Source organism: Aethalodelphis obliquidens, unplaced genomic scaffold (genome assembly GCF_003676395.1).
Source record: "Aethalodelphis obliquidens isolate GAN/ISIS:26980383/991018 unplaced genomic scaffold, ASM367639v1 scaffold7, whole genome shotgun sequence".
NCBI lineage: Eukaryota > Metazoa > Chordata > Mammalia > Artiodactyla > Delphinidae > Aethalodelphis > Aethalodelphis obliquidens.
The window spans coordinates 4,572,966-4,598,007 of record NW_020837951.1 but is presented as its reverse complement, the minus strand read 5'-3'; the positions used below and the strand labels follow the sequence as shown (position 1 = coordinate 4,598,007).

Sequence of the window (25,042 nt, the reverse complement as noted above, 5' to 3'; positions counted from 1 at the left end):
ACCCCGTCCCGAGGCTGGACTGCAGGTGACTTATTTACTTAAAGGAGGGCGGCATTTCTATTGCTGCCAACACACCCACTTTGCTTTATGAACCTTACTTTCAGTTTTCTCCTCCACCAACCAGGGCTTACTGAAATTCCCTCTCCCCCAGGCTCAAAGAGGCAGAGAAAGAAGGTCTTCCAGCACCCAAACTGATGGGGAACCCAGCTCAGAAAGGGAGAAAGGAATCTTTCAAGAGACCTTGGAACAGCTGCCGGTCAACACACTGAAGAAGACGACTCCAGTCAAAACACGTCCCCCAAACTCCTCCACCATACTGTGTGCAAAGAGCTTCTGGCGCCTAGAGGGTCCTTCGGAGGTCAGGAGTTATTTTAGCTGAACCCTAATGGAACCGCCTGCACTAACGGCAGGTTTCCAAGTCGACGTCTACTGAGCACCAGCTCTGAGCGAGGGCTGGTCTACACCACGCGGCCCAGTGAGGAGCCTGGGCTTTGGGGCCAGACTGCACAGATCTGCAGTCACTTAAGAGCCGGGTGACCTTGGACAACGATTAAATGGGTCAGTGCAGGGAAAGTGCTTGAACAGTGCTTGACAAATGGCAAACACCCACCAAATGGGAGTCATCCTATCTTTTCCTCACCATCCCCACAACCTTGTGATGGCACTACAAATGGAAGACAACTTCCACTCCAAGCGAGGGAGCAAAGTCACAGGCAGGTTAAGTGACCTGCCCAAGCCAAGCAGCAGAGCAGGGCCCTAGGCCTTCGGGGGACAGAGGCTGTGGGAGTGTGTGGGAAGGTGGCACATGAGGCCATCTCCTCCCTACTAGGGAACGGACCGCAAGACTCTTAGGGCAGAGGTGGGACTCAGTCCCAAGTCCGTTCGCTTACACCTCAGCTCTTACCACGTACACAGCCGTCCCTCTGCCTCACTACCAAAAGCTTCTGCCCATCTTACTCAACCACCTACCCTGAACCCAGCACCTACCCTGAACAAATCCCGACACAGGACCCTCAAGAAGATCTCAAGACTGAATGAGTCTCCCTGCCTTGCAGAATGACAGGAGGAAACGGGGCAAATGAAAGCCGGCAGTGTTAAGTCAGGTGGGCAGGCATACTACTCAAGGAAAATCAGAAGTACAGCCTAAGGGGGGGGGGGCTAAGAAAAGGGGGAAATCCCGCTGTTGTAGTGATGGCTTTGGCATACAGAGCCCACTCTTCTTCCCACCTGGGCCCTCCCTGAGCTGTGAGGGCAAAGAGAACGGCTTCAAGTCCAGCAAGACTATTTTCTGCTGAAGGTCAGCCCCTTAGAGCCTGGGTTTTATGGCGGCCAGACAGACTCTGTTCCTTATCCACAAGGGAAGAACAAAGGACAGAGTGGTGGTGGTACACAGAGAGGATCAGTGAGACGCAGGGATGGGACCAAAACTCTCCTAATATATTATCATCCCCCAGCAGTTTCCTCTTTTAAAAAGCAACAATGTGTTGTATTTCTTGGTGGCCCAGGGACTGTCCTCGGGGATTCCTGAGTCCACGAAGGTTGTAGGCATCGTCCTGACTCTGTGCAGGCTTCCAGGCTGGAGGGGAGAGCTTGCAGTGCAGCAGAGGTGAGGCGTACAGACTCTGGAGGTGGGCTGCCGGGCACCACCCCCCAGCTTCTGGAAGGCTGTCTAGGCTGGGGGCCAGGACCTGTGCTGTTAAAAAGCTCCCCCGGGGGATTCTGATGTCAGCAGTGTTGGGGAACCACAGGTGAACGGGCCGCTGCAGGTCTCTGCCCACTTCCCACCACCAGGGGGCAGGACTTCAGCCACACAGCGCGGGGTGGGAGCTGAGCCTGGACACTGGCTCCAGCAGCTAGGTGGCGCTCTTCCCAATGCAACGGACTAACGGCACGGAGTACATTATCTTACCTGCCAGCACGCAGCCCACGAAGCCCAAGCCCTCCCTGGCTGAGCTAGGAGAGCTGGGGCCTCTGCCTATTAAAAGTATGTCCCGCAAGGTTAATAAATAGGAAGAGTTAAGTACAAGTGTTTAGAAGTTGCTTATTTAAAAGAGAAGTCTGGAAGAGACCCAGATCTGGCTCTCCTCCAGTCGATACCTGCTTCCACATACTATGAAGAGGAGCTTCTCTCTGGCCTGTATTAATGTGAACAAAAGGGAAAGAAGACCCGGAGCCGTCGGGAGGCCGGGGTACAGTCCTAGGTTCATCACCAATTATCTGGGTGACCCTGGCCGCATCACTCCCCCCGCTGGCCCTTGGTAAAAGAGCACGAGGCTGCGATCACTGGGCGCCTCAAGGTCTAGGTTTTCAGTGGACACCACTGCAGGGCCTGCCTGCACGCCCCCCCGAGGGTACCTCAGTGCCGAGCTCCACCCTCAGGCCAACCAGCGTCAAGTGAAAGCCCTCTGTCCTTTTAAAAAGGACGCGCTAATCCCAGCAGGGGGCAGGGGCACCAGGTTCCTGCCCCCCTCCACCAGCTGCCCTGACGTGATGTCACGGGGTCCTCAATTTCTGGGCCAGTTACCAAGAGCTCAGAACCAGGGAGACGATCAGCACAGCACTATTCTTGGGAACCTCTTCCCATCTCGGTGGGTTTCAAAGAGACTCTGGAGCGCAAACTAACAGGCAGCAAAGCCAAACATTTGTTACTTAGTCGCACACATGCTGGTCCTGCAAGTCCAAGAAATATAAATAAACTTTCATCTGCTGGATATGCTTTAATGCTATACAAGGAGATCAATCCAAGAGTTTGGGGCTCTACTCCGGGTTCTGCCAAAGACAGACCCACCCTTGACGAGAGGGACACTAGGAATCTCTCCAAAGGAGAAAATTCTTTGTGGGTCTGGGAGTCAAAGATGTGAACCTAGTGTGTTAAATGTTTAAAGAGACAGCAACCCTGCCAGCAATGCTGCTCCCAGGATGAGCACTGGTTTTATGAAGACTATTTAAAACAGCCCCAGAAGTGCTCATTTCATAAAAAGAGGAACCATGGTTATTTCAAAATTGAAGGCTATGAAGCCAGTCCTGAAAGTGCTGGAGGCAATGGGGAGCAGTGCAGAGACTGGCTTCTAAAACTGGGAAAAGAGTCCAGGAGAGCGGAAGCATGGGGCTTTGGTTTTTATTATGCAGCTGGAGCCTCTAATCTGTACCCTGGATTTCTGTGCCACGGGTTCGGCAGGCTGAGAGGCCCAGGGAGGAAGCACCACGGTCCAGGGGGACCAGGGATTTACTTAAGACAGGATCAATACTTCCTTCTCTGCTGATGAAGGAGTCATTTGCATGGGCTCTGAAGGGCTTAAAACTGTCCACCGGAGCCTGGCAGTGCCGCTCGGGATGAGACCAGGGCAGGGCTGTCTGGGTTGGAACTGGGGAGGGGGAGACAGACACTGCTGCTCCATCCTGCTTCAAGCCCCTTGCCACAGCTTTGAGATCCAGCTCTGTCTGAGGAGGATGATATCTCGTCTGTAAAGTGCAGAACATGGCCTGTGGCACAGAACAGGGCCTCCATAAAGGAGTTTCTGTTTGGTGTGAGGGGTTCCAACCCAACCCTCTTCAAAGTCCCAGCCAAGATGTCACTGAGGCCCCAAAGGGAAGCCCCTCAACTCCCAGGACCCTTGAGAGCAGGCTGGGCGGGTCCTCCAGAGGCAGCTGTGCCTCTCCCAGGTGTTAACGTGGGGCGCCAATTCCGTGAGGCAGGCACTCTTATGATCTCTGTTTACAGATGAGGGAACTGAGGCAAGTGAGGCCGCACGGAGAGCAGTGGTCAGCTGGGGTCTGAACACGGGACAGCCCAGCTCCCAGCCACTGCCAGACGGCTCACTGGGGGGAACGCGACAGGAGGCCGGCCAGGACGGGGGAAGGGAGGGCGCTGGGTCTCACGGGGGGGCAGACAGACATGCTGCCAGGAAGGTGCCCTCAGAGGCGGGCGGCCTGTGGGGTGGTGGGAAGGGGCCCGGGAGGGCAGGAGGCCGGGCTTCCCAGAAGCGACTGCTGGGTTCTGACCCGGGGCACACGAGTCTCAGGCAAACCCCTCAGGAAGAAAGAAGCTGCGAGATGAAGGCAAGTGCTCTGCGCCTCCCTAATGGCAGAGAACCACAGACCGCTTCCCGCGGCGGGCGCGTGGGCGTTCCGGCTCCACTCTCACCGTCAAACTGGGGCGTGGGCTCTCGGTCATCACCACCCTCAGCAGCGGTAGAGGGAGCCCTGCAGAGGGAAGGTGCTGGGGTATCATAAGGGGAAAACAAGTGATCAAATCTACCCCGGGTTTCGGAGCTTGTGAATCTTCAAACGCGACCCTTAGGAGACAAGGTGGTGATAAAGGCTCTTGAGCTGCAGCGTGAGTGGAGTGACCCCCCGCCCTTCTCAGCTCCCAGGGACCTGGGCTAACCCTTCACAACGTCCCCTCCCCTCTTCCTTCTGCGGACCCAGCCCGGTCAGTGTGGTCCGGCTCTCAGGTTAGGAAGGGGCTGCCCTCCGGGATAACCCTGGAACTGTCCGTCGCCTCTCCTGTCCCGAAGCTTGTCCACAGCCCAATGCTTGGCTCCTGCAGAGTTGCCACCCGTGCACGCCCCGCCCCGCCCCGCCACTGAGACCACGGACGGGAACCTCTTTTCCTTCGTGATGCTGCCCCCCGGCCCTGCCACCGTTCAAAGTTGCTCCCTCGGTTTCCTGATTGGGGCTGCCAAGACACATGTGTGAGGCAGCGACAGAACACACAGAAACAGGACGCCAAGGCCACCATATACGGTCCATCGTACGCAAGCTCTCCTCTTGGAGGAAGTTGGACAGCGTTTGAGAGAAAAGGGGACCACGAGAGCAACGGGATCCAGAAAAAGCAAAGGGCCCTCCTACGACATGTGACCCCCTTTTGGAGGCTGAGGGGGCCCCTCTAGGCACGGGGGCCTCTGCCGACGGCCTAACCTGGGCAGGGCAACCGCCAAGGGCGAGGACAGAGATGTGGCCTGCAGCCTGCGGGCTCTCACCACAACCACAGCCTCCTCCGGGGCCTTATCCGTGCTGTTGGAAGAGGGGCTTCTGGAAGGAAATGGAAGTGAGCTGGGAGGAAGAAATCTGAGATGTTCTAGAGCATGAGATTGAGAAGAACTGAACGCCTGTTGACTGAGTCCCTCTGGTGACGTGTGACGCTAGAGCAGGTACAGACACTCAGCCACGTGGGGACAGCCCCCCTTCCCGGGGCTTGGAACGAGTAACAAGTTAGGTCTGCCGCATACTATTCGGGCAGGCACTCAATTTAAGCCAGGTACTCGGTGTCTCCAACATTTCAGAGAGTTGGTCCTTCTAGGGTTCACGCAATCTTGTCTATTGACAAGTACTGGGTGGCCGCTTGATAACGTCTGCCCCACAGAGGCCAGTGTTTGTATCGAAGCATGAACGAGGGAGCGAAAAAATGAACGAATGAGCGAACACAGGAACGAAGAAGCAGTGGCGGCCTGCTCAGAACATTATCCCTCACCTGTCCACGGCTAAGCTCTGCACGGGACTGAAAGGGTTACTTTTGCCTCTGCTGCCTCTAGAATAATGACTGTGGACGAAGAACCGGACATCTGCGGCTATTACTTTTGTGCTTTGCCTCCAAGTGAAAGAGCTGCGACGCAGGTGCCAGTCCCTCCGACACCATCTCTCTCGTCCCCACCTGCCCACCTGGGGCTGCACACACACTCCAGCTCTTTCTGGCCTCCCTGCCAAGATTTAACGCAGTAAAAGTAGCTGCAGAGTTGCTCTCGCTCTTCCTGAGTTACTGGATGAAAATGCCCACTGTTTTGAAGTTAGGAGGTTAAAGATCAAAACAGTGAGCGCCCCTGCAGAGTTTAAATGTCAGAAAAATACGAACACGCTTGAAACCGTTCCCGGCTCTTTGTGATTCTGCCCTTTCAGACGGTGCCCCCTATTCCGAAGTTCCATTCTCTGAATCTGCTCTGCGGGAGGCTTGCCGGCTATAAAAAGCTCCTTTGCCCTAGGACCGAGTGCAGAGAGCCTCCGGGACACCGCGGTAAATGACGGGAGCCTGTCGGCAGCCGCGGCTCCACGGCCAGCTGTCCCCAGCCCTCCACCGCCGGGGAAGGGGGCTAATTGCTGACAGTCCCCGTCACAGACAAAAGGCAGGTCGCGTTTAGCGTCATGCGGTAGGATCTGCCACAGGACCTCGTGTGCTTGTCTTTAACCTGGGGAGCCAGGCACAGCCCGAGGAGAATCTGACAGGCGCGTGTTTCCATCCTCTCAGTGCCTGGTGCTATTTTCCAGAAATAAAAAGGCGAGTGTAAGCTTGGCTTGGCTCTGCGAGGCAGTGTCCCCTCCCACCCCCGGCTTTGTCATCTTGAGGGAGAGACCTGGGGGGGCTTCCCGCCTTCCCATCAGGTCTCTCTCTGCGGCGGCCACCGCTGCTATTCGTGGGCAGGAAAACACACACAACACACAGCAACTGCAACCGCATAATGAGCGCCAAGGAAAGGAAGCGCTGGGGCCCTACCTACAGCAGAGCAACGCAGGGAGACAGCTGCCCCCGTGCTGCTCACAGAGCCACGGTGGCTGCTAGTGTCCCCACCTCAGAGCTGGGGCTGGGGCACAGTTCCGGCGTCTACCCACACGGTTAGGACACTTGGGAACTGTTTCCTGCCCGAGAAATGACCTCTCATCGGTGACCAAGGATCCTCCTTGACCTTGTACTTCCCCAATCACTTTTACTCCTGTTCCAGGTTGAGTCTTTCTGGGTCAGGTTGACAACTGAGCCTCCCCAGGCCGGGTTACTTGGATGGGTGTAAGCAGGCTGATGACGGGCAGAAGGGAACGTTTACCACTGTGCTCTCAAGCAGTGTCTTTCTGGGAAATGCTACGAGCAACATCAATCAGGACACCTCACATTTAAGTGGGTGGACAGGAAGAAAATAGAATTCTAAGCAAAAGCTGATACTAAAAAGCAGAGTTTGGAAATGTTGCCACCTAATCTTTTCTTTTGGCATTTTGAGTTTGAAATGTTAAACAGCATCCTGTCAACTGGACCAGGCCTTCAGAATCTGCAAGGAACACGGCGGTGCCAGCTTTGCTTTCAGTCTGGCTGTGGAACAGGGAGGGCGGCCCTCTGACCCACAACATGGCCTGAAACTAACACAATGAAATAAGCCCAGTGAGGTCACCCCCCATCGTGATCCCACGTTCCACATTCCTCATCTTCTTTACCAAGATCTTCTGCAAGAACAAGATCCCAAGTCCCTGTGAGGCAACGATGATTAGTTGGAAAGCTTTACTGATAAAGGATTAAACTGAATTCTGTACTACGTTATTTTCCAATATATTCCTTAATTTGACAGCAAATGGACAATGTTTCGGTAGGGACGAGCACGGACTCTGTAATCCACTAATTCCTACCTGCCCCTGAAAAAGGAAAAGAACCTCAACATTAGCAGCCTTTTGTTCTCATCAGAAAGCACTACCTCCTGTCTCCAAATTACGGTTCTTTAATCTAGTACAGGTCAGTCTCAGAGGTCAAGTCCATTTAGTTAAAAAATAGGTGAGGGGAGGGATGACAAAGGAACCTCAGAAAGGGCTCTGCGTAAATACGGATAACATGCCATTCACCAGTTGAGATAACATTCCCATCTCTACAAATTCATCCATTTTTACTGCTTCAGACATGTTACATAAACTACGAGGAGGGAACTGGCGGGTGCTCCTAAATCTCCCCAACTAACCAATATCAAATTTTAAACACTGCTGCGCTGCGCGTTTAAACGCTGCTGCGCTGCGCGTTTAAACGCTGCTGCGCTGCGCGTTTGTAGTTTTAAACAAATATAAAGAGTGCTTGGCAGGTTATTTTTAGGAGCGGTAGAATAAAAATACAGCACTTTCTCTCCAAATCTATGCTTCACCAAATCTGTGTTTCACACATTTTACAACTTCCTAATAAACTTTCTGCTTGCATTCAAAAATACTTAATACTACACAGAACATTAAAAACTATATTTGCCAAGGCAAGCCTGAATGGAAATTGGACATTGTTAAAATCCCAGGTTATGGGTCTGCGATGCCCGGGGCCTCCGAAGTCATTGCCCGCTTGTTGTGGAGCCAGAAAGTAACTCACTGAAATACCACAGAGGACACTAAGATAAACCAGGTTAAAAAAAAAACAAACCAAAACTGTGTTAACGTTCTTCTTCACTGGGAAAGCGAAACAAGATGCAGATACGAGCAGTGCTCTTTCTCCTCAGAATGCTTTTCAGCCACAGCTGCTGGGGGAAAATAAGAGCTGTCAGCAGGGACAAAGTTAGCAACTACGGCCGAGGCTTTATGCAAGCTGAACAGGTAAAGGCCTTGGGTATGGTCACCTAGATAAGAAGGCCAAGGTTAAAACATCGTTGCCTACACTAAAGCCCACACGTGACTATGCACTTTTTTTTTGGGTGGGGGCTGCGTTGGGTCTTCATTGCTGTGCGTGGGCTTTCTCTAGTTGCGGCGAGTGGGGGCTACTCTCCGTTGCAGTGCGCGGGCTTCTCATCGCAGTGGCTTCTCTTGCTGCGGAGCGCAGGCTTCAGTAGTTGTGGCTCGTGGGCTCAGTAGTTGTGGTGTGCAATCTCTAGAGTGCAGCCTCAGTAGTTGTGGCACACGTGGCATGTGGGATCTTCCTGGACTAGGGCTCGAACCCATCTCCCTTGCACTGGCAGGCACACTCCCAACTACTGCACCACCAGTGAAGCCCGTGACCATGTACTTCTTTCCCTTAGGCTCTGGCCCAGGGAGGGAGGCTGTTTTTTCCTTTCTGCATCTAGGTTGCTCAGCTGGGTGAGGGACTGGGGCTGTCAGAAGAGCCAACACTATGATTCTCTTTTTGAAATGAATTTTAAGTTTCGGATTAGTTTCAGATTTACAGAAAAGTTGCAAACATGGTCCACATAGTTCCCATATACCCCTCACCCGGTTGCCCCACTGTTAGCATCTTTCATTATCGGGTACGTTCATCACAACTAAGAAACCAGCGTTGGTTACTTATTATTGACTCAAGTCCACACTTTATTTGGATTTCACCGGTTTTTTCCATTAATATGTTCTTTCTGGTTCAGAATCTAATCCACGGTAGCACACTGCATTTAACTGTGATAAGATCATGACATTTTCATGCTTACATAGGCTCCCTAAATGTGTGGTGTCACGCCTCAGACCGCTCCCCAACCCTGGACATCTGTCCTTTGCTTCCCCCTTTCACTGTAAAGGGGCCCAGGGAGCAACGCGAATTGAGGTACATTAGACGCCAATAGCGGGCTGGTCCGTGATGCTCCTTTGATACAGAAGCCCAGTGCTCACTGCTGAATGCGGATGGGCTTTCCTTTTGGGTGATGACAATGTTTTGGAACTGGATAGAGGTGGTGGCTGCACAACAACGTGGAAGTCTAAGAGCTATGGAACTGTTCACTTTAAAATGGTTATGTTATACGAATTTCACCTCAACTGCAAAAAACCCACCGCCCTATGCTAAGCTACCCGGCACACCCTGGACACAGTTTTCACTCAAGTGGGGATAACTCGGGCCCAGCTTTCAAAATCGCATCCTTCCTCCACGCTAATCCGTCCACTGGTTTCTCACTGAATTGACAGTAAAATCCAAATTCTGCACCGGGACCTAAAGGCACCTGCAGGGCCGGCCCTGCCTCGCGTGCCTTCCCTGCCGCCCTCTGCCAGCTCCCATCGCACGGGTCCCAGCGGTGCTGGACCGTGCAAGTCCCTCCTCCACAGCAGCTTTCAGGGCTGCTGCTTCCACTGTCTGGGACCCTCTTCCCATGGCCTTTCGCGTGGCTGGCTCCTTCTCCTGCTTCCCGACTCAGTTTAAATTTTGCTGCATAAAGCCCTCCTGAGACCACCCTGATGCGAAGGAGGTCCCTCCTGTCCTCGACCACAGCCCCCGGTAATGACCTGGAGTTCTCTTATTGATTCTGCTTCCTTGTTTGTCTTGTTTCCCCTGTATTCCTAGCACCTAGCATAGTGCCTGCCCACGGCAAAGGGGCTCAATAAATAATCGCTGTTGAACGTGAGGAGGCAATGAGTGGATTTACAACCAACTCTATTATTTGCACTGCTGGAAGGAAGCGGACACAGAGGACGGAGAGCACAGAAGAAAGTGGCTGGTGCCCTGCAGGGGACCTGGCCTGAGGGCCACGGGAGAAGCCTTCAGAAGCCTCTTCAGAAGCCTTCAGAAGTATTCAGCTGGGCCAGGGAAGGGACCCTTCCACCACTGGGAGCTGGGAAATGGACTTTCTCTGGTCACATTTCATTTTTTTCTGACATTTCCCAGAAAGTATTTCTTGGGGAAGCCCAACAGCTGAAAAAGATGCCACTGTAATACAGAGTGGGGGTGGGGTAGGGCCAGCCCTCATTCCTCAGCCCATCCTCACCCTTAAGGCACCCGTGTAGATTACAGGGCTGTGAGAAACTGAATTTAAAAACTGTGGGTTGAGTCTGAAGCAACTCAAAAGCCTCTGATTTTTTTTTAAAGGCATAATTTATGTACAGTAAAATTTGCCCTTTGTGGGCATATAGTTCGTTCCATGAGTTTTGAAACATACAGTTGTGTCATCACCGTAATTAAGACACAATATTTTCATCACCCAAACGTGTTCCCTTATAGCTCTTTGGGGACAATCTCCTTCCCTCACTCCTAACCCCTGGCAACCACTGATATGATTTCTGTCCCTAATGTTTTCTTTTCCAGAACATGACATAAATGGAATCATACAGTGAGCAGCCTTTTGTGTCTGGCTCTTCTCACTTTTTAAAAAGCCTCTGATTTAAGACCAATGTTTACACCTCGAAGTATTCATATTTCCCTTAGCGCCTCCTGAGGAAGAAGCAAAAAGTACAACTTACCTTCTGGAATACTTGATAGTTGGATTTGGACCATATATCGAGCTGGCGGGGGAGAGAGAAAATATCGGCATCAATTTTAGAATTCTGGACTCCAAGAAATGATATCGTAACTACTGTTATTAAGCTTGAAAAAAACACATGATTATAGAAAAACAGAATCTTGGGGTTGAAAGGATCCTAAATGTCGAGCCTGAATTTCCTCTTTATCAACCTGTGGTGATTTGAGAAGACTATACGAAGAGGTATAAGAAGTCAACCTGAGGCACTTGCTGCGTCCGCAGCCCCGTGAGCTGAGCCCCTCGTTCACTTCTCTAACTTTGACCCCTGCCACGGTTCTCTTGCGTCACCTAACATGCCAAGGTCAGTCCTGCCTCAGGACCTTTGCACCTGCTGTGCTCTTCGCCTGGACTGCTTTTCCCACAAACCCTCCCATGGCTCCTCCTTCACTTCCTTTGGCTCCAACATCACCTTGTCAGAGAGGCATCTCCCAGTTACTCTACAATATTCCCATACCTGTTGTCTTGCTTCTCTTTATTCTTTCAAAAATTAAAAATCTTCACAGCTCTTAAAACTAACTGAAGCTTTTACTTCTTTTGTTTACGTTGTCCTGGCACAGGACCTAGCATGTTACAGGCATGCGTGGAGGAAAACAGCCCCCCGCTGTTGAACACCTGTTCCACGCCAGGCACGCACTGGTCCTTCCACACGCACTCTCCCACTCACTCCCCAGAACAAGCCTGTGTGGCTGGTCCCATTAGCAACCTTCCTTCCCAGATGATGAGACAATGGTTCGGAGCCATTCAATTGCCCATGGTAATCTGGAGAAGCTTCTTACGGATGGTCTCACTTGGTGGTGCTCAAACCTGGGTGGCGTCAGAAGCCCCCGGGGGAATTTCTTCTGTTTTTTTAATATACAGATTCCTTGGTCCCTCCCCTGGAATGTCTGAATTAGTAGGTCTGGAGTGGGCCCGAGAATATGTTCATTTGTTCGTTTGTTTGGACAGTGCTCCACAGGTTCGCTGTGATGGCTGGTCAGGTCGGGAGCCCTGGGCCCCTTGGTCAAGGAAACAGAGGTCTGAGATGAAATGCGGGCAGGGTTCAGAGTCCAGTCCTCCTCTGGCCACACTTAGTCCTACACAGGGTAATCCGTAGCTCAGTCTAACCAAAACCACTCTGGCTTGACAGGTTGTATGAGAAACCACATCAGTGCCTTCTCACTGTTCCAAGAGGTTAGAACAGACGGAGTACGGCAGAAATAGAACTACCCCCAACACAGTGCAGATTAAAAGAGGGGCCATCGCTAGGCCCCAAGGGTGCTAACAAGTCAACTTTAATATACGAGTTCAAGAGCTGAGCAAACTGAAACCCCTGGTCAACGGGCCTCTTGAAACCTGCCTTTGGGGTTGGCCAGTGGTCAAGGTGGAAAGCCGAGACACGGCTACTTAAGCCTGTGTGCTGTGTGCTGACTCTGAAGCGTCCGGGAGCACGGGGACCTGGCAGATGGGAAGACTCCTCTAGGAAGACCGGAAGGGAAGCGCTGCGCCCAACGTGGGACAGTTCGGGGCTCTGTTTCTGTCCCGAGGGTTTTCTGCAAACCGCCCTTGGCAATGAAACGTTGGGCTGCGAACAGGCACGAGTGCGGTTCTCCTGGCTTCTTCCTAAGTGGGGGAATCTGGGTGGCGCTGAGGACGCCCCTGTGGACTCGGCAGGGCTCCTGCTGGAGAGGAGAAGTTTAGCGGATCCGAGTCCAGGAACGACAGCGGAGGAGCTGTGATTGAACATTTATTTGAATCTGTCTGCCTCCCCCCCATCCCCACTGCTGGACCATCTCCCTCCTGGATTTCCACACAAGCCCCCACTTGACTCCTCTCCTACTCTGGCTAAACTGCTCTCCAGAAGGCTGGTGTCAATTTTTAGTCACTGCCCCCCCACTTAGGCCAATTGATGGAGTTAAGAATTTAAAAAATCTTAAGGCATTAGATTTTTATTTTGACAGGTTAGCAATTTGCAGGGGAAAAAGTGACATGTTACCTCCAGATAACTCGGAAGGAAACCTCAAAAGAAACATAGGAAGTTAATTCCCTACACTATCAATATGGCTGAAGGAAACTGTTGGGCAGCGGGTCACATCTGGGAGGATAAGTCAGGTTTCTATCATGATCTTAGTGCCGCGGTTTAGCCCAGGGCTTAACAAATGTAGCATTTAAAGACTATTCAGACATTGTGGAAGGGATAAGAACAACTTTTTGTATCTTTTCGTTTCACCAAATCACTGCCAAGATGACAGCGAGAAGCCGAAGATTCTACATCTAAATTATTGGAAAAGTCACATCAATATCTGAAGCAATAGAGTTCTTTTTCCATTTTCAGCCCACAGCGGCTTCTTCTGCAGTTCTCTGCTGTTTATCCTTCCTGCCTGTTCACATCATACACAGGCTGACATAAACACAGGGCCATGGAAAAAGAGAAAAGGAAGAATCTGCATATACAGTGAAAAGTTCGCTTTAATTTAAAAGAGAAAATTACATACGTATAAAAAAACCTTCAGTATCTGCAAAATGTTTTAAATAAAAAAATCATCCAGAGAGAAATACGCACAGGGTTAGTTAAGAGATGGACTCTCTAGCCTGACTGTGGCTTCTGAAAACACACAGCGCTCACTCCAAGTGAGGGTGTTGCTCTTTTTGAAGGCGTTGAAATACATTATTCAGGACCCTAGGGACCAGTTCTGACCACCTGGGATAGAAGGACGCTAGACGACACGCCCTGCTTCCCAGGCGCACAGGGGTGAGAAAGGGATCCGATGACAGTGGCTTCCCCTTTTGCTGTGAAGGCGCAGCAGGCAGCCTGTACTTGATTTTCTGCTAGATTTATGCCAAAGAAAGCCATTTAAGCACGTGCTCTAGAGTTAGTGCCCTGCCTCTCCTCAGGGCCAGCAGGAAGAGTTCAGAGATTCATTTCAGGGAGCCGGGACTGATGCAAGTGAATGTTCACTAGTTTCAGCTTATTTGCTACAAAGGAGGGCGTGGCTACCAATTGTTTGCTGGCTGCAATATTCAAAAAGGAGCATTCTGGAAGCTACAAACTTTCAGCCCCATGAACGAGAAATTATGCTGAACTACAGTGGCAGGGAAAAGAAACTAAGCATCCCCCAGTACTCTGGGCAAGCATTAGAAAGATCTTAAAATGGAAAAGCCAACCTTATGGTAACTGGGGCTGAATCTGCAGTCTTAGGAGCAGCCTGTGGGACTCTGGGGATTAGAATGAGTATTTTAGGGGTGGGAATGTGGTCTCTTTTCAAATGGAAACAAACCCCACAGATGACCAACTGCTTCAGCACAGATTCATCTGCTCTAAGGTTACACGTCAGACATCAAAGGTCCTCTTGATGCACAGGAAGAACTGGTGATAACAGTGACAGTCAAGTTCACTCACCGAAATGAAAAATCCAAATGCCCCAAAATCAGCAGGCAAAGGAACGCTGACTATGATGCCCATCAGCATCTCCAGCACAGCCAGAGAGGGCGGATACCATCTGCAGATGACCACGTGTTCAGCCTGCACTGCACCTGTGTCATCTTTCTAAAGTCTCCCAGCGATCGCACGAGAATGATAAAATTATTTCCAATTCACAGGTGAGGAAACTGAGGCCCAAAGACGTTAAGCAGCTTGTCCAAAATCACATCGTTAACATGTGGTAGAGAATTCAAAACCAGGTGTGTCTCCAGAGGCCCAGCTCTTAACCTGGGAGGCAGATGGCCCTGTACCTAGAATTCAGAGGGAATGCTGACTCCCAGTGGCCCCTAAGCTGTCACAGCTCAAAGTGGTGGTGGGACAGTCTTGCAAAGCTCAAGGTGACAAACCTTTCAGGCCTGCTGACGTGACAAACATCGCCACTAGAATTCCTTCAGCAGCAGGTGAAAATCACGGCCGCTTATCAGAAAGTTATCAATTCTTCATTTCAAAAAATAGTACAATGAAACTATAAATTATCTAAAGTTAACACTTCCAAATAAAACCCAAGCCTCACAGGCACTTCAACGTCTAAAGCTTTTATTTATTAGTAGATTCATCTTGCAAGGTCAACAGGTGATGTGTCAGTAGGGGGAGGGTGCTATAAACCAGCCATGGTGATGGATTTCTCCATGGTCACCCAAGTTTTCAAAACCACGAACTTCTACTTGGTCATCTGCTTAAGTCTGCCCACCCTCCCCTGGAGAATAAAAAAGTGAACAAGTTTTACAGGTCTGTTCTTCTTCAACTTTTCACTTTCAATCAGGACATGCACTTGTTACTAAAAAACTGCTGAAAGCACAATTTCAGGGCATCCTCTGCATATGAATTAAACCGGATTCCCCTTCCCCGATAAGTAACAAGAGGCCATTTTTCTGAAGGTTGTCTGAACAATTTCAAAGGCTATAACAAATCAAAATGTTCCCTGCATCTAATATCAAATGGGGCTGATGCCAACACTTATTAGAGGAATCAGATTCAAGCTTCTTCCCCCAACCGCCTCGACCCAAACACACACACACACAACTCTGAAGTGGGAAGAATGCGGGGATCAGAAATTACCCTGGAGGCAGCTCTGGCTGTCTTTGAAGGTTCCCTTTGATACCACCATTTCTTTTCCTCTCTTGTGCTAGGAGGCTAAAAGCGGCCTTTTTAAAATTGATATGGGATAATTAATGAAGCTATAGCATTAACATAACCTAAATCCCCTAATAAGATAAATTCAACCGAGACACTTATATTTTTTCAGCTAAGTCTGACTGGTGTAAAGTCAGGACAATGGCCAGGTATTCAACGGCTCCTTGCTCCTCCCTGATGACAATGAAGAGTAGGGTGGTAAGTCTTAACAGCATTTTTATATTTTGTTCGAGGAATTAGTCTGCTGGCGCTTGGCATCAAAAATATGCATCACAGGTAAAGACGCAGGATGATCAGGGTAGAGGCCGTGGCTGTTAGTGTGAAGTGAGGGACAGGCTTGCTGGGATTCTAACGGGGGGAAAACCTGCCAGAGCTGGAAAGCGGGGTGGCGTGGGGCCACTCTTGTAACAACAGGGCTAAGAACCCTTTCAGAAGCTGGCTGCTTTCGGTCTGGAAGAACACAGACAACTGCACAGGCAGGAGGAATTCGCAGTTCAGACCCCGAAGCCGAGGCGAGGCTTTCCCAGACACACCTAGTGCGTCAGGGCAGCGATCCACCCCCAGGCAAGCGCTTAGGCACCAGCTCAGCAAATGCAGGGCTGCACCTCCGCAACAGCAAAGCCGCAGGCAATGTGTTCTTAGACCACACCTCAGGCTCCGAAGGCTCCTTCCAAACCTGCATTTTGTTTGGGATGTGCCAGACGGGCCAACACGTTAATTGCACTAATGCTTGTATGTAGATAAATGTATAAGTTCACATATACCAGTATCAGTACTAAAAAGAGAACACTAATAATGGCTGCACAACTTTATTTTTATCATTCGTAAGGTACTCTGAAAAAAAGGGGTGCATCGAATCGGCTGGGCTTAGATTCTGGGCGAGCTTCTCTGACAAATGCGGTAAATGTGCCTTTAAAACAACAAGTGGGGACTTCCCTGGTGGCGCAGTGGTTGGGACTCCGAGCTCCCAGTGCAGGGGGCCGGGGTTCGATCCCTGGTTAGGGAACTAGATCCCACATGCATGCCACAACTAAGGAGCCCAGGTTCCGCAACTAAGACCTAGTGCAGCAAAATAAATAAATAAATATTTAAAACAACAACAACAAACAACAACAACAAGAACAAGTGGACTCAGTCCTCCTAATCGTGCTCTTCCTGCTTTTAGGGTCCCTGCTTATCTCTAGGCCAATGTATGCAGCTGTGAAAGGAAGCAAGAGGTCTCCTGTACCACCTTTGCGATACGACTCAGAATTCAGGCTCCCAGACACACACTCACTTTCCTTCTGGTGAACAGAGAACCCACGCTAATCCCTCATCAGGGAGCCATGACCCGTGTGCACGTGCGTGCTTCCTTTATTCTTTATTTACGACTTCACTCCCTGGTGCTCCGTCTAGTCTCTCATTTCTTTTTTTCTTCCGGCTCTCATTTCTGATTCTCCATTCTTCCATCCCACCCAAAGCATCTTCACATCCCCAGGAGGCTTTTTCATTACCCCCTCCCACACACTATTATTCTACTGTGTTTTAGGCACTGAGGTATATCCACAGGAGGGAGAGAGTCTCGGGACAGAGCCTGGACCCTCGAGGAGCCCCTGGCAGATGGAGGTTTGGGACCTGGTTCGGTGAGTGACTGTAGGCAAGTCATTTTACCATGCTGGGTCTCAGTTTCCTTGTCTGGAAGATGAGTCTAACAGTGGTACCTACGGTTCCATAACCACTGGAGGCAAGGTCTGTTTCGCACAATGTCTACCAGACCAAACATGGAGGACGCTAGAATATTCATTAACTGCAAGACAGACATGCAACAAATAATCAGGACGGACTGATCCTAGTACCAGAGGAAGACTGTTCAAAATGCCACGGAGGTTCGAGTGGATGACGATCACTTGTACTGTGAGTAGAGGCAAACCCAGGCCTGCCATCTCCAGAGCCCGTGCTCACAGAAGAGGCCTCTGGGAAAATGGGGGCCGGATGAGAAGGGACAGAGCGCTCAGCCAGTGTAAAGCCAGTAAGCGCACCAGGTGGACGGGAGGGGGCAAGCGTCCCAGGTCAAGGGCACAGAGCACAGGTGCAAGCGTGGGCAAGAATCTGGCACGTTCTGGGAGCCACAAGTGGCACAAAAGGCTGGATAGTAAAAGACGAAATGTATGTAGAGTGACGGCAGATGAGGTCGCAAAGGCAGGCAGAGGCCAGACCACTGGGCATTTCCATGCCTTGCTAAGGGGTCTGGATTTTATTCTACAAGCCAGAGTTTTCGGAAGTGTGTTTTGCCTAACACCAGTGTCACAATATGCTCCAAGAATAAAGGAAGGAAAAAGATGGATGGTCAAATTAGCTGGGAAAAGACTGCATACGATGTGCCCCTCTTGGGAGATTCACAGACACTTAGGCAAACTAAGTGCTTAAGAATTTCCACAGCAAAGAAAGAATCCTACTGAACTTTCTCTAACCCAGGGTTTCTCAAACTTTTTTGATCATGGATTGCTTTGTGCCTAACATCTACTAATATCCCACTTTGCTGCTTTGGGCAACGGGGACATGGCAGAAAGCAAGAAATCATCCCCTTGGCTGTGTATTTCAGGAAGACAGCTCTGGAGGCCAGGTGAAGGAGAGACGGCGGAGGGAAGCAGGACTGCAGACTGGAAGTGAGGAGGCTGGTGCAGCGACTCAGCGGAGAGAGGAGAAGCGAGGAGTGAAGATGGATGGGAGGGGCCCAGCGGGAGGGATAAAGAGGGAGACTCGCCAGGACCCACTAACAGACTCCATATGGAGACAGCAGAAGGAAGGCCTGAGCAGTGGTGGTACAGTCACCCTGGAGAAGGACCAGCTGAGGGAAGCTGAGGTTGATTTTGGACAGGCTGAACTTGAGGTCCATCTGGGGAGGAGAGGTCTGACCTCGACACAAATCAGGAGTGATCCCTGTGCAGGGGACACGTGCAACCACAGGGGTACATGTAAGAATGACCAAGGGGCATGAGAGGAGGGGGAAGAGAGCCCCCAGTAATCTGGGAGTCAAGGGGGTAGATGGGAGGAAAGGAACTACCCATAGCAGCTGAGGAGGAATAATCAGAGAGAAACTCTAGAAGAATACACGTGAGACTGTTTTCTAATTCCCTTGTTTTAAGTGCAGAATAAAAATAATACTAATCATTTATTGACTATTAACTACGTGGCAAACCGCTTGTGTTATTTCGGACACTTTCGGTATGGGGCAGTTAAATAAATACCATGTTCAAGATTGATACTGACATTTCAAAACAAGTAAACCTCCACTCCTGAGAATCTCCACGCAGAGTGTGCCTCACTGGCGCCCTGCATTTGGCATCTCTTACAGCATGGTCATTATTTGTACCTAGCTTTTATGTATTTATTCTTTATATCCCCAAGTCACTTGTAAGTCCTTGGAGAGTAAGGGCATGTTTCAAAGCAGGGGTGATTATAAAGTTGTAAATCTTGAACAGAGGCAACAAGAACCCTGTCTCTAGATGACCACTGACTCGGGCTCTTGGCGAGGGTCTCCACCGCCCCAGCCTCGCCTCTGCTGCTGCGAAGGAGTTTGGAATTTCTCGTCTAGAATCGCCATCTGAGTTTCTGAGTCACATACACAACAGATCACACTTGCCCCAATTATCTATTTTATTCTCCACACTTGCTCCAAAGACACTTTGGTTTTTCCAGAAGGAAAAAGGAAAGCTTCCCTGGAGGACTGCTTTTCTCTCAATGGGGAGATGTATGAGAACTCTGCAGGGACCTGGGAGTAAGAGTAGCTTCCCATGGTGACAACACTCAAGTGGAATGTGGACATTCGAAATGCTGGGTTACTTGTTCAAAATACAAACCCACTTTACAATCCCAAAATACAGACCCACTGTATGGGTCACACCTTTTATATAACACACTGTTATGTGCTAAGCTACATTTGTCCCCTGTTTTGGGAGAACAGTCTATCCTCATTATAATGTGGCCGTTGGGTGGTAAGTGCTGGTACAAACAAACTTTTAAATTTTAACGGGATTCATGAAGAGAAGAGAAAGCTCCAGGGAGAGGTGAAGATGCAGGCTTAGTGTCAGGAAGTGACCAGGGTGTATCTGGGTGGGTATCTCTGGCAGAAGGCTCATTACGCTCTGGAAGCAAACACAAATGAAGGCTGTCGACTCCCATTAGCATCTTCTGGTGCTCTCTGCATCTCCATATGGAGAAGAGAAATTAGGGGTTCACGTGGGTGAACTTCGCATGAAACAAATCACTCATGGAAATAACTCATCTTTTTTCAATTACAGTATTCAATATGGACTGCTATGGATAACCAACTTCTGGGGGCTCCTTGCTAGTTTCAAGGAAAATGATCATTATCAGGTTGTGTGTCACATTAACTTGAATTTTCCTCATGGTTCTAGGAAAAGCAAAATACTGAACCCTGGGCTATTGATGTGCTGTGCAACTAGGCAAAAAAAAAAAGAAAAAGAAGGGAAAGAAAAGAAAGGAAGAAAGAAATCCATTTCCTCAGAAGACACATTTAATGAGGCAACTGGGGGTCTAAGGTGATAAATCAGAAATTCAACTAAGGGTAACAGGCTTAAAGGAAAAAGCAGAAGCTTGATGAAAAATGCAAGGGGAGAGAGAGAAATGTTTTTTGTAAAGTGTTCAGCTTCCTACTGATACAGCTGTGATTGCTAGTGTTTAATGTCATTCATCTGGGACTCTATTACCTTTGTTCTGGGATACAGAAAATAAAGGAAAAAACCAAAGACTCCAGAATGCTTACCTTGCCGTCTTCCGTGTGGACGTTTTCATTATACCCCTTTACTATCGTTCGATCAATGAACAGGCTCCGCATGACAACGATCACTTTCAACACCTTTCCCAAGGTCACCTGTCAAAACACACGTGTACAAACAGGAATGCTTACATTGGAACATGCAAATCACATGAATTGGGCAAGACAATGAGAAGAAGGGAGGATCACCGCTCCTCCTGTTCCTGAGAGACACACCAGTGGACACTCGGAGGAAAGGCGCGGTGGTCGCGCCTTGTGCCAGCCTCCTAAGGCGTTTAAGGTGGCGCAGGTCCCAATTCATCTAACTACCCTGAATTTATTTATAATATTGGCTTAGGAACTCTCAGGATAATTTCCAAATGTTTACTATCTGCTGGATAAAGTAAGTTTCCCTTTTTTTTTTTTTTCCTGTCTTAAGATTACCTTCTTCAAAGACTATCCTACAATTCTGGCCTTCTAGGAGTTAGAGCACATTTGTTTTCATATTATGTCATGAGCCTATGTACACCCATAGACTATGTAGAGAGTACAACAGAGGGATGAAAGGCAGGCACCAGATATCCCCTGGTTGAACTATCTTTTTTTTTTTTTTCAAATATTTATTTGGCTGTGTGGGATCTTCGTTGCGGCACGAGGGATCTTTTTTAGTTGCGGCATGTGGGATCTAGTTCCCTGACCAGGGATCGAACCCAGGTCCCCTGCACTGGGGGCACGGAGTCTTAGCCACTGTACCACCAGGGAAATCCCTGGACTATCTATTTTTAACAGCTGGTAAAAAGTGGAGCAGTTCTGAAGGTAAACGAAAAGTAGCTGAATTTTATCTCCAAAAAGGAACATGATCCTGTAAATATATTTAAGTGCTTTTACTCTCTCAGAACCTAAGCACATGTTATAGATTAAAAACAAACAAACAAACAAAAAACCTAAAAAGAGTGCAGTTTCACACATGCCAGGGAAGAAGTGACCTGCTGGGCTTGCTGAAGAGGCTCAGCCTTCAGGATAGAAACGGCGCCTTCTTCTCTTTTCGGGGCTCACGAAACCCTTCTGATGCTTTGTCAAGCCTCCTCTTTCATTTCCTAGATGAGATCCTAAAAGCAGACTCAAAGGACCCAACCCAAGGCCCACTGTCTGGGTTGGTCCATGAGGCTCTGACATCACAGAACTGCCTAAAAGGAGTCCTGCTGGGCTCAGACAAGAGTCTCTGCCCCAAGCAGCAACCCGAATCCTGCAACTCAAGCAGCAGGCCGTTCTCGGACAACACCTTCAACCATCCTTTCCTTACAGTTCTTAACCTACTGTTCAAAACAACAATGGTCTTCTCTTCTTGATCAGTCCTGGGTGTCAGTGAACATTACTAATACCTAGCTCCTTCAATAACGTCTAGTGCTGAGTTGATCTCTATTTCTATATGCCCCAATTAGTACAGAATATAAACGGGGTAAGAAAAAGATATGACGTGCTTATTTACATTTAAGAGAGTGTTAAAAGCACCTTATTTCTGGATAGTGCTTTTAAATATTGCTATACCATGTAACATTTAATAGGTCATTTCTTGCATAACTGGAAATCACTATTTAAGGATGCCAGTAAACCAGCAAGGTAGTAACAGAAACTCTGTCTCTAGTTTACATGCAGTCTTGGAAGGAAGCAAGGGAGGGAGAGGAACCCAGTTACAGTTCCGGCAGTCATAAGCACCGAAATTAACAGCCCCTCGCTGGGTTACAGTGAAGGTCCAACATACTCCGTCCAACAGTGCCACCATTTTCTAACATATTTTAACTCTCTTTGCTAAAAAGCGTAGATAACTAAGCAATTGTTTCCTTAAAAGAAACAAAATCTAGCTGACTTTAACTGATAAATTCCCTTAGGAATTTCTCAAGCTTCTTAAAATGAAATTAAAAAAAAACAACCAGGGCTTCCCTGGTGGCACAGTGGTTGAGAATCTGCCTGCCAATGTAGGGGACATGGGTTCGTTCGAGCTCTGGTCTGGGAAGATCCCACATGCCGTGGAGCAACTGGGCCCGTGAGCCACAACTACTGAGCCTGCGCATCTGGAGCCTGTGCTCCACAACAAGAGAGGCCGCGATAGTAAGAGGCCCACGCACCGCGATTAAGAGTGGCCCCCGCTCGCCACAACTAGAAAAAGCCCTTGCACAGAAACAAAGACCCAACACGGCCAAAAATAAATAAATAAATAGGAAAAAAAAAAAAACCACAGTAAAGATACTAGAAATGTTATATTTAATTTTTTTTGTTTTTATAAGTGATTTTTGGTATTTTAAAGTTAACTAATAGTAAAATAGTTAATAAATGCTTATTATGGAACAATCTAAAACTAGAGAAAAAAGGAATAAAATAATTGTTTATAGACTTTCCGTCCAAAGCTAATCACCACTTTAACATTTTGGGGTGCTTCCTTTTAATCTTTTTACTATCAAAGATGCACGGTTTTTGAATTTTTCACGTTTATAATTGAAACTAAACATATAATTTCAAGTCAAAATTTTATTTAAAATTATGAGGTAAGCATCATTCCATATTGCTGTGTAGTCTTCAAAACTGGCATTACACGTGGCCTGGCATTCTATTGAGTGGCTATACTATAATTTCTTTAACCATTCACCTATTGCTGGACATTAGTTGCTTCCAAATTTTCCCTAATATTAATATTAGGCTGCAATGTGCCCTTTTGTTCACCAAATTTTTGCTGCGTTTGGTATTACTTCCTGAGGATAGATTGGTAGAATTGTAATTACTGGGGCAAACAGTACAAGTATTTTAAGGCTTTTAATACAATCTACCAGAAGGGTTAAGGACAGTATTGCCAGCACCCCACTCTTATCAGCAGTGGGTGTTATTAAATCAAAACAAAACAAAATAAAATCCACCCCCTCCCAGAAGTACCGACTTAATTACCTTCTTTAAACCTTTCATTATGGAAGACTTAAAAAAACATATACGGAAGTAAATGAAATAGTATAAAGAACCCCCATGGACCCATCCCAATGTCAACAGCTACAAGTCTCGGGCAGATCTTTGTTTTACCTACACCCTCACCTACTTTTCCCTTCCTGAATTATTTTGAAACAAATAACAGCCATGGTCTCGTTTTATCTGGCTCTGAAAACAAAAAAACATAGCCATGCTGCCACTCCACATCTAAAACAACAACAGGAATTCTCCAGTGTTATCAAACCTGCAGTTCGGTCAGTGTTCATTTCCAACAGTCTCATAAATGCCACATTAAAAAAAAAAATTTGCTTGTATCAGGATCTGAGTATGGTCCACACAGTGGAACTGGCTGACCTATCTCATAAGTCTCTCCTAAACTAAAGGTATCCCTCTCTCTATCCCCTCTCCCCATGCTATTTGCTGAAGAAACTGGGTCATTTTTTCTATAGAGTTTTCCACAGTCTGGATTTTGCAGATGGCGTCCCGGTAGTGTACATGTTACTCCTTACTCTGTACTTCCTGTAAATTGGTAACTGGATGAGATTCAGGCTTGATTTTTTTTTTTTTTTTTTTTTTTTGGCAAGACTACTTCACAGGGGTGTCACAGACTCCCGACAGGAGGCATGTGAGGTCAGGGGTCTCAGTTTGTGATGCTGGCAGATGATGACCCATTAAATTCACCAGGGGTTACAGACGGTCGTATTCCAATGAGATCAACAGCCTTCATTTATTAGCTGGAACACTTTTATAAAGAAAAACTTCCCCTATCTACTAACTGGTTACCCAGCGGTAGAATTTATTATATGTGTGAGAGAGGATAAATGCTCAATTCTTTCCATTTATTTACCAGCTTTCTTTTTTTAAACTTTTAATTTTATATTGGAGTATAGTTGATTGACAATGTTGTGTTACTTTCAGGTGTACAGCGAAGTGATTCAGTTATACACATACCAGTTTTCAAACAACGCACTGTTTCACTAGTTCACTTCCAATGTAGATGGCTTAGTTTTTTTCCCTTAACATTATTATAAACTCAAAGAGTGAAACATATTTGATACATTTTTGTCTGATGCCATTGTTCTTCTTATGGATGCTCGAATGTTCTGTCTGTGGCTGGTGGGCATCTACTTGAGGCTGAATCCTTTCGTCGTAACCCTAGTCTCTGTGGTGGCTTCCTTGCTGTCTGGCATATGATAGCCCAGGCCTGTCCTGTACGGTTCCCACCTGAGGTCATGAATCAGCCGTCTCCTCAAGCAACTCTGGCTCTTTCCAGTGGGAAATGGTATTTCAAGACCGCAACCAGAGCAAGGGGCAAATCATTTTTTGATAGGTTAAACTTTTTGTTTTTCATGCTATGAATCTGGATTAGGATAGTTTTTCCTTTCCCCCTTTTTTTCTTAACCTACATTCATTTATGTATTGAGGTTTAAGCGTTTCAACTTCTCTTCTAATAAAAAAATACGATACTCCGCAGTCATGTGGCCCCCCCTACTCCTGCCCCCCCAATCACACTTCACACCTCTGCCCTCCACCCTCAGCCCGTCATGCCTCCCCCCACCCCTCCTGCCCGGTTTGCTCTAGAGTCCTGGGATAGGCTGGTTCTCCATGCCCCGCCTCGTGCGCTGTGGCTTCACGCTATCAGGGAAGGTGCATGAGCCAGGGAGGCTCACCAAGAACACCCCTCCAGCTTGTGTCTATCCCGGGCTGTGCTAGTTTATGGACACTCAGTGCTATGAAGTCTGGCTCTGGTTTACTTTTGTTATCTCTTGAACCCGTCAAGGTCTATGAAGTTTG

At 48.5% G+C, this 25,042-nt stretch overlaps 1 protein-coding gene across 1 annotated transcript in view; it reads right to left on the bottom strand.

Moving 5' to 3' along the window:
* The window catches only part of MED27 (mediator complex subunit 27), a 198,668-nt gene that overhangs the window by 9,731 nt on the left and 163,895 nt on the right, over positions 1-25,042 (bottom strand). The window contains exons 5-6 of the mRNA XM_027104464.1: positions 20,285-20,392; positions 10,870-10,911 (exon numbers count right to left, since the gene is read on the bottom strand). Of these exons, the coding sequence (XP_026960265.1) occupies positions 10,870-10,911; positions 20,285-20,392 (150 nt within the window). The remainder of the gene's footprint in view (positions 1-10,869; positions 10,912-20,284; positions 20,393-25,042) is intronic.